The 10,365-nt window shown below is 39.0% G+C and overlaps 1 protein-coding gene across 1 annotated transcript in view; it reads left to right on the top strand.

Annotated features, from left to right (window-relative positions):
* Positions 1-10,365, top strand: part of dpy19l3 (dpy-19 like C-mannosyltransferase 3) — a 68,422-nt gene that overhangs the window by 14,768 nt on the left and 43,289 nt on the right. Inside the window, exon 3 of the mRNA XM_037697630.1 lies at positions 6,319-6,409. Coding sequence (XP_037553558.1) covers positions 6,319-6,409 — 91 coding nt within the window. The remainder of the gene's footprint in view (positions 1-6,318; positions 6,410-10,365) is intronic.

Here is a 10,365-nt window from a genome sequence, read left to right as displayed (position 1 = left end):
CTGAGACGGTGCTATTTAAGAGACTGAGCTGAATACAGCTCCTCAGACTGAGGAAGTCTCTCGGATGAGAGACGAAACGTTTCTACATTTTTTTGTTGATTTGCTTTGTTTTGTTTTTTTGAATGTCCAGAGGACCAGATTTAACTTTTTTAGATTAGAGTCTATTGTCTCATTCACCATCTTCTGGGTTGTCATCTTTGCATTTTTGCTAGTCCTCTTTGTTGCTCTACTCTGACATACATCAATCTGGCAATTTGTCTTCTGATTTCCATTCACATTTTTAGCAAGGCAAATCCAAACCAAACCCACAGCAGCAGCTTGCATGTAATTTTTTTTTCCAAGTTCACGTTTGCAGAATGATTGACAAGTGAACAATTTTAGCAGTCTTTGCTGCATATTCTTTATCAATGCAATGCATATCTGCTGCAGCAACTACTGTGCATGTGAACAAAAATAATTACATGGAGCATATGCTAGGAACCCAAAAGAATACCATACAGGTTTGCAGCTTGAGTGAGATGGATGAGAAAGAAAAAAGCAATGGCAACACCTCTTACCAATATAGGTCTCTCTTGTAAATGAGTCCCCGAGGCTCAATGGGACTAACCTATATAAATAAAGGTTGAATGAGTTGCCACAAATATGTCACAGTACCATAGTAGTGCAGTCACAGCATTTGCATAGCAAAGCCTGTGATTATGTGACATCATTGTTGGGTCACCGCTATGCAACTTGTGGTATTATGGCATTACGCGAGGTAAATGTGATGTTTCAAAGCTACTTTATGCTACAGAATCTTTTGAAATGACCAATAAATATGTGGCAACCTGGCCTTGGCTGGAAATTGGTCCACATATACGTATCACATACATAAAAAGGTAGATGATGTGACATTATTTTCTTACAGCCACATATCCCAACAAGTCATAGAAACACAAGGGAAGTACTTAAAAGTTAGACAGTGAAATTACCGGTAGGTTTGTATAAGAATGTCAAAGACAAACTGAGTAGTGATTAGGGATAGGCATTTTCAAGCACCACTCACTGTTAGTAATTACTTCATGATTTTTTGAACTCCACCACTAGGAATGTGCAATATATACGGTACACTTTAGAAACGATAGACATTTAGCCTATAATAGATATCTGTATTCTACCGGCTAACCGCAGTAATGCTGTGTCTAATGTAAAATCAGAGTTGTCAGGTTTATTTGTTACTTTTTTTAATTGAAAACTGTGCGTAAGTGGTGTTAAAGTCCTTTCTTCAAGAGCTAAGTAGCGAAGCTACAAGCTAATTATGGCCAGCTTGCCGTACTCCTATTCGTACGCATGCGCAAAACGCTGAGTTCTGTCAAAAGTTTTTTCGTCGGAAGTTTGTTGGTCAGCTTTAGAGAGTGCTAAAAAAAAAGGGTTAAACCTGCTCTCTGACCTGTGAAAAGAACGCTGTGTTGTGTGGTTTTACTGCGAGACCTCTGGTCAAAGCCACAGAGGAAACTGGTTGCCATTTTGTGTCAGCGCTTCTTAAAGCAGAAGGAAACGCCCACTAGAGGGTTGGAGGGTTAAGTGTTTTCAGTGTGCACTTTTTTATATGTAAAATGCTGCTCTGTTGCTGTTCATTTCTTAAGTGAGAATACTGGAAACTGTTAAGAGGTAACAACATATTATTTTGTTTAAAACATATAGCTAAAACTACATTTGGTATATTTTGCACTGTTTTGCACTACAAGAAAGAAGCCTAATACTTGATTTGTTAATTATTTAAAAACTCTCTGGACCTAGTAGTGGAATTTTCTTAATTGAGATTATTTTGTGGTATAGCAGTTTTCAAAATAAATGATGGCAAAAGGACACCCTATGCTTTTTTCCATTCCTATTGCAAGTTTTACACCAAAAACATATCGTGATATATAGCGTTACCCCCACCCATCACAATACATATCGTGATATGAATTTTGTCATATTGCACATACCTATCCACCACCCGTTTTGTATTTTCCACACCTTTCTATTTTTTTTTTCTTCTGTTTTACTAATTTGTGGTTGTACTTTTTTCTGAGAAGAAAAAAAACAGCTCCTGAACTGAGTTGAAGAACATGTTGTGTACACCCTTTACAATAATTACTTAGGTTTCTGGTTTTGGCTTCCTCCTTGTTGCTTCTCAGGCAGTCAGAATGTATTTAGTTTCCAGTTTTATTAGTTCCACTGTGCCTTACACACTTCCACTTTTTCACTTTCTCTCTCAAGACACACACGGCCCTTGAAACATGTTACTGCCTGGTGTAACCAGTAATGCTATCTGTGCGTTTGTAGTCCATGGAAGCTGCTGTTTAACAGGAAGAGGGACTGGTTTTAATAATCATACAGCCCTTATCTATGGTGTTTTCGAGATAATTTTAGACAATGCTCATTATCCCCAGTAGTGTTGAATTAGGCTTAAAGCCAGCTGGCTCATTGTTTCTCCTTAAATTCACCGGGTGTGAGCTCATATCCATGTCTGGTGCCTCGGAGGGTTTATTTCAAGCATTCGCTCACATCTTTACAGCAGTTGCAGAGCCACAAATTTCCTGACAAATGTTCCCCACGTTTTCCGAACGATGTTCCAACAAGTTCCCTTTGGTGCTCTCCCACCCCCAACTCATCTTACTATTTTCCTGTAAGCATGTGTGTTTTATAGACAAGGTCACCAGTAGTCCAGTCTCTTTTCTCTCCCTCTCCTGACTGCTTCAGTTATCTGCAGTCTGTCTTGCTGTTTGCACACTTTTTGTGGCTCAGTCTTTTGACTTACTTTTTCTTCATACTTCGGACTTGATTTGTCAAGAATCATTATTTTTTTAAAAAATTTTTTTATCTACGTCTGCAGTATAATTTATTGATCTATTTATGCTTTGGAAGATATAAAGCTGAGGAAGTAGTGAGCGGTTTCAGACAGAACGGATCCATTCTTGGTCTCTTCAAGTGCCACATCAGTTGATGGAGTTACTCAGAGATTCATAAAAAAGGAAATTCTAAAGAAAGAAATGAAGAAAAGTGGACTGATGTTTCTTTCTTTTCTTTTTGAAGAAGAAGTTAACAAGCTTTCCAATTAAGGGGTACTATTTGAACGTGTTCATTTGGCCTCTTCTGCCTGACCTTAATATAAACTGGGGATTATCCATATTTTTTATTTTTTGGTGAAAAGCCAAGGATTATTTTGCTTCAGGCAATCTCAAAAGAGGATTTGGAAGAAAACCGGCTGCTTATTCCCTCTGTGATAGCTTTTGCATATTTCCTTTGGCAAGGAACTTGAAGCGATTTCAAAGCTTTTATGAATTATTTGGAGTGACTTCAAGGAAAGAAGAACACAACACATTGGCATTTATTTCTGAATTGGATTTGGATAACTTCTGTTGCTTAACCTAGGAGCATGCTGTTAATCTACCTGGATTGAGCCCATCAAAGGATTCAAGGAAACAATTTATAGATAATCTGAGTTTTCTCCAAAAATGAGGATTCGTAAGAGAGTTAGGCAGAGTCACCTAGAGAGTAATTTGAGGGTTTCACCAGATGGCTCTGCTGATGGGGGATGCAACAGTGGCACAGTAATGGTGCCAACAGGGTCTGATACCACACAAGAGGGAGTTGGAGGAGGACTTTCTCTGCTTGGACGATCCGGTTCTTTTTCCGGGTCATGCATTCTACAGCGGTGGCCCAGGCAACAGTGTGTTTCCATGGCAGCAGGGCTGCTTCTAGCAGGGCTGCTGGCCATGACTCAGGCTTGGTGTGTCAACACCATACATGAGAATCTGCTGTGGTTCTCTGAGCTCACGGTAAGAGTTATTACTTGAATTGTAGAAAATAACTCAGTTTGAACATTTAATCAATGAAGCGCATTATAGCTGGACACATTCTGAAGCGCCAGTTCCAGGGGTTCAGTCGGTAACGAGGTGCATGTACAGAAGTGTCACACCTCAGCTGTTCAATCTCACTTCACAGTTGGAGTGTCTGCTTCTTCCTCATACATTTTTAGCTGACCCATTTCTGTTCAGATAATTATAATTCATGTTTGTGCAGAAATAGTTATGTGTAGTTACCATTTCTTTTACTGCACGACTTCTAAAGACTTTTACACACAAAGCCTTGAAAGTAGGGGTGTTGATCTCAGTTACCAAAAGGAGACAAAATTTAAAAACTTTGTCCAAGCCACTTTCAGCTGATACATTAACTCAAGTCAGATACCCGATATCTTTTCTTGGATGCAGATTCAACAACAAGAGTTTGATCTGTTTCAATGGACGTTCTGTTGCTCTTTCCACATCAGAATCATAATGACAGAATGATCCAACCATCTTTCTGGCTGCAAAGTTAGCCAGTTGGCAAGAGAAGTCTATACTAAATGATGTATTTATTTATTTATTTATTTTGAAGAAAAAAATTACAAGCGATACAATATTTTACATTTAAATTATCATCTTGGGGGACCAGATTTGACCCATTGCCCTTGAGTTTGACATGTGTTTTAAAGTAACCCTAACGTTTTATTTATTTATTTATTTTTAATAACAATAGAAATAACAATGTTGAAACTTAGTGTTTAAAGCAGTGGCAATGTGGTAGCCTTAGTGTTAACATAGGTAGTTTTGAGGGTTATTTTTGTTTACAATATAAAAACAAAATTCAGAGGAGCTCATACTGACATTTAAAAAAAATAATAATTCAAATTCAAAAATACTTTATTAATCCCAGTGGGAAATTATTTGTTGTTGTAACTCATTATCCTCATTTCATTAAGAGATGTTATAGATACTGATGGCTGTAAACAGGAAGGATCTCTTGTAAAGGTCCATCCCATAGTGGATCCTAAGGAACTGGCTGCAGATGCCGTCCGATCCGTCCACCCAGACTCGGCTGGCCTCTCGGTTCCCCTTGGGCTGTAGGACCACCCAAATGCCGGGCAGAACTCCTCCCAGAGTGATGGCCACTCCTCCCAGCAGTCTGCCGAGCTCCTCATCACTGCGGACAGCCAACTGTAGGTGCCGAGGGACGATCCTGTCCTTCCACTGTCATGAGCCGTGTTTCCTTCTAGTTCCAGGATCTCAGTGGTCAGGCACTCGAGCACAGCTGGCAGGTAGATGAGAATGTGTCCACAGAACATCCTTTTCAACTCACTTGAGACTTGGGGCTGTAGTTGAGATATTATTTGAGCTTTTGAGATGTTAATCAGCTGCTGTTGGTTGTAGAAAACTGCGTTGTTGCCATGGTTACACATCATAACAAATGTCCAAAACTAAAAAAGCTTCAGTAAAAATCCTTCCAGCTGCACAGCATCCGATACCATTTGAAACAATCATCCAACAAATGTGATTTACATCCAGAAAAAGAGGAATTAAAGTTTCCAAAAGCAAAATCTCAAGATGAAAGTAACAGAGCTGCTCCAACATGCAGCCACCTTGACCGGCGCAATTCTAGAACATTTAATGAGAAATCAATTATTTTTGGTCCCAGTCCAACTCTGATTATACTTTCATTCCACATGCACTGATGCTCATCACTAACTAAAGCTGATGGTTTTTTTTTTTTGTTTGTTTTTGTTTTTGTACAGTATGAAGGGTAGACTTTAGGTTAAAAGCTCATTTTATACTAATTTCTAACATCTTTTCTTCTCCAATTAATCTGTGGTAGAATCTTGCAATTTACTTAACTTCAACTTTTTGTTGAGCTTCTTGTTTTTGTCAAATTGTAGATTTAAGTAAAGTTGTTTCCTGTGTAGTGATGTAAAAATTTCTTCCATAGTGGATTTTTGGCTTTTTTTGGTCTTTATAATTCAAATTCCAAATCTCCATGTCTGTTTTATCCATTAGCCAGTTATGTGACTTACTCCATCTGCTGTTTTATCAGACTTGCACTCATTCGAAGCTCTTTCTGTTAGAGCCAAAGTGAATATTGATAACATAAAATAAAATGCAGAATCTCTACTGTTGTAATATTTAGAAATGTGTGTAGAAATATAATTAGTTTTGTAATAAGCATTGGATTTTTGAAAAATTTTAACGGTTTATTGACGGACGGTCCATAAAGCTGCAAAGACAGTTTTCAAACAAAGATCAGCGAGTTGTTCACAAGACTGTCTGTTACACTGCAGTGGAAAAGTAATACAGAGCAAGCAGGTGGTCTCATGGGTCTACACATCAAGCCCTTCTTATTGTTTCTGTTCTGTAGCATGTTAAGTACTTTGCCTTTGTCCTTTTTGGTTCTGTCATGTATTGCCAGCATATCTGTTTTCCATATTGAACAAACTGAGGTGTATGGTTTATATAACCAAAGTCCCCACTTTTCTTTTAGGAAGTGGAGCGCGAGATCTCCTTCCGAACGGAGTGTGGACTGTACTACTCATACTACAAGCAAATGTTGAACGCACCATCCATATACGAAGGTATCTACCATGTTTTTAGTTCTACAGCTGGAGAGCCCTTTAATTTTATACATTGTTTTTTTACACTTGACACAATTTTGACTATAGGGTGAGATGTTTTTGAGGTTATAAAGACTTTATTTGGTGCTAGTTATATTAAAAAAAAAAAAAACAGCGCCTCAAGTCTTTGCCTCTGAGTTGTGTTAACTAGTTTTATGTTTTTACGTCTAGCATTTTCTGAAGTTTAGGGGGAGAGAATTACACAATAATCATAAGACAGACCCTTAAAAAGCAACAGGATTTCTGGAGTCTGGCCAGACTTTTGCCCAAAGCATGCAACATTTCACTGTGTTTATGTATATTATTTCTATAACTTAAATAACAATCTGTGTTTATTAAAAAATAAAAACAGTTAGTTTAATACGAGTCTGATGAATTCACTAAAATGTGAGCTATGCATTGCAACCAACCAACTAATGGCACTAACAATAGCTTCATCTTCTATTTTAAAATCTCTGTTGGTTGTCTTGGAAGGGAATTGTTTTCCTTAAGAAGTGATATATTTGTCATCTAACCATCTTCTTATTTAGTTTTGCTGCTTATTTTAGTAACATTTTCCTGTACAACTGTGTATTGTGTCACACTGTATTTGTTTTTAATGTTTTTTTTTATTTAAGGTTGATTACATGAAGAATTTTTTTTTTTTATCAGAAACACAATGGGGCATTATATTTTGAGCATTTTTAGAAAAACAATTCAATCTAATACATTTGCTGTGAAATAAAATAGGTAATATGAACATCATTTTAACTGGGATCTGTGATATATAATCACAGTCTCTGTAAACTTTTATTATGTTTCTGCTTAAATATAACTTGGAAACTATTCCTATTTTCACAAAGGTATCAGAACAAAGAATGACAAAGACACAGAACTCATTTAATTCACTGCTGCCTCAGGTGGAGGAGTTTTAAGTACAGTTCATCTGGAATGTTTTCACAGTGCTTCACTTTTCCCACATTTAGTTATGTTACAGCACTTTCACCCATTCCTCTTTGTAGCACCTCCCAAGCTCCTTCCGGTTGGATGGGTGATGTCTGTGCACAGCCATTTTCAGATCTCCAGAGGTTTGCAACCTGTTTCAAGTCTGGGCTCTGGTTGGGCCACTCCAGGACCTTCACAGAGTGGTCTTGAAGCCCCTCCTTTGAGATCTTGGCCATGTGCTTTGGGTCGTTGTCCTGATGAAAAATGAACCGTTGCCCCAGTCTGAGGTCAAGAGCTCTCTGGAGCAGGTTTTTGTTCAGGATGTCTCTGCAGATTGCTGCATTCAAATTTTCCTCTATCCTGACTAGTGTTAAAGACGGGAGCTGGCTGCGGACCACCGGATCCGGAAACCCACTCCAGCCCACATCTTTACCCCCGGCTCGAACCTCCCTCAGAAGTGGCAACTCATACGATCAATAAATCAATGAGACGTCAATTAAGTTTTATCAATTATATTAAAAAAGGCAGGAAAAGATTACAGTTTTACAACGCTGGACTCTCCGCACTGTGACGCATTCACAGACCCGGAAGAGTCTCAAAGTCCCGTGTCATTACTAATTTATGGGGTCCTATGACTCCTCCTTTTGCAGAAGGGGAGCTCAGCTTATCGGTGTATGAGGGGGCGTGGCTAAGTGTGATCTTATGTGGACTGACGTGTTAGGAAATATGAGATGGTGCTTCAAAGCCTTTCTATGTGATGTGGCAAGCAGATTAAACTATTTGACTGATATTGAAATCCCAGGGAGACACTCTCGAGAGCTGCTGGCCCAGTTTAACCCAGTCAGAACCGGGTCATAATTTCATTATAATCCCATCTCTGAGCAGATCAAAACCATAAGACCAGTCTAGATTAAAAATATCTTAACACTAGTCTGCCAGTTCCTGCTGCTGAAAAAACATCCTCATAGCAAGATGCTGTCACCACCATGCTTCACTGTAGGGATTATTATTATGAACCTTTATTTAACCAGGCAAATCACATTGCGATCACATATTTCTTTTGCAATGGAGGCCTGGGCCTGAAGGCAGACCAACATGCATGTTTTTGATCTGTGGGAGGAAACCGGAGTACCCGGAGAAAACGCAGTCAAGCACGAGAAGAACATGAAAACTCCTCACAGAAAGGCCCCAGGTCCAACCGGGGATTGAATCCAGGATATTCTTGCTGTGAGGCAACAGTGCTAACCACTGAGCTGTCATGCTGCCAATGGGGTGGTATTGGTCTGGTGATGAGTGGTGTCTGGTTTCCTCCAAACATGAATACCAGAGTTCCATCTTTGCATCAACAGACCAAAGAATGTTGTCTCTCATGGTTTGAGAGTCATCTAGGCACGTTGCCATGTGCCTTTTCCATGGCTTCTGTCCTTCTGGCCACTCTACCATACAGACCTGATCGGTGAATTGCTACAGATGGTTGAACTTCTGGAAGGTTTTCCTCCCTCCAGAGAGGAACACTGGAGCTCTGACAGAGTGATCATCGGGTTTCCTGACCCTTCTCCACCGATCACTCAGTTTAGACATCTGGCCAGCTATAGGAAGAGTCCTGGCGGTTCTGAACTTCTTCCATCCATGGATGATGGAGATCACTGTACTCCATGGAAACTTCAATACAGCAGAATATTTTCTGTATACTTACCCAGATTTGTGCCTGAAGACAGTCCTGTCTTAGAGGTCTACAGACAAATCCTTTGACTTCATGCTTGTTTTGTGTTCTGTCGTGAACTTTCAACCGTGGGACCTTATATAGACATGTATGTGTCTTTCTAAATCATGTCCAATCTACTGAGTTTGACGCAGGTAGACTCCAGTTAGGCTGTAGAAATATCTCAAGGATAACAAGTGGCTCAATTTAGAGCTTCTGGCAAAGGTTGTGAAAACTTAGGCACATGTGATTTCTTGGTTTTTCGTTTTTAATAAATTTGCAGACTTTTTTTTCCCATGTTGTCATTATTGTGCGTAGAATTTTGAGAATATATTTTAATTTCCATATTGGAATAAGGCTGTAAGTGAAGTGCTGTGAATACTTTCTGGATGCACTGTACCTCATTGTCTTGTTCGCAAGTGGAGTAGAATGGTGTGGGATATAAACTGATTAATTGGGGCCTTGTTCACAGTTATGTGGGTGTTACTCCAGTCTGCCGTGGTGACAAAAGAGCCAAAAGGTGAAGCTCATGATTTATTGGCTATCTATATTCTAACCCTCACATATAGTCCTGATATATTGGTCATGACCTAAAGGATAACATCTCAGATACAAGCAGCTGCAGTGAGTTTACTCTGCAGGATGGCTGGGCTCAGTCTTGAAGATAAGGTGAGGAGCTCCAACATCCAGGTGACTCTTAAAGAACTGCTGCTGATGTCTTCCCTTCTGCTGTTTTTGATTTATCTAAACGTTGTAAAGAGAGGCACCGTCTACATACAGTGTTGTTCAAATAATTTTATTACAGCTGCCTGTTGTTATTCTAGCAGCGTTTTCTGCTCCTTCATGTGTGAAATGAAAATATTTACTTTTTCTTTTTTAAATGTTTTTTTTTAATGTTTGTTTAAAAAATCAGCAAAAACTGCTCAACTGTGTTTAGTCATTTTATTAAATAAGAAAATAAAAAATAGGTGAAGTTTTAGAGTTCTCCCTCAAGGTTGAATGGACTCTTAGCTCCAAACATTCATTATGCTCTCAGAGACCAAGAAGTGAAGATTTAGAGGATAGAACAAAACAGCAGTGGTTTTACAGTTCACTGAAATTTCAAATAGTTTATTTAATCACGTTGTGCTTTGTAATTGAGCCCAGAGAAGCATTAAAACATTTTATTTCTCAGGCTGTCGCAAAGACAGTGATACTCAAATGGCCTGCCATTGTGTTTGAAAAGCCATCTTTAAAGTGTGTGAGTGTGTGTGTGTGTGTGTGTGTGTGTGTGTGTGTGTGTGTGTGTGTG

This window comes from Nematolebias whitei, chromosome 2 (assembly GCF_014905685.2).
Source record: "Nematolebias whitei isolate Nwh7 chromosome 2, NemWhi1, whole genome shotgun sequence".
Taxonomy (NCBI): Eukaryota; Metazoa; Chordata; class Actinopteri; order Cyprinodontiformes; family Rivulidae; genus Nematolebias; species Nematolebias whitei.
Note: the sequence above shows the minus strand (reverse complement) of the source record. Positions and strands in the feature narration are given on the sequence as shown.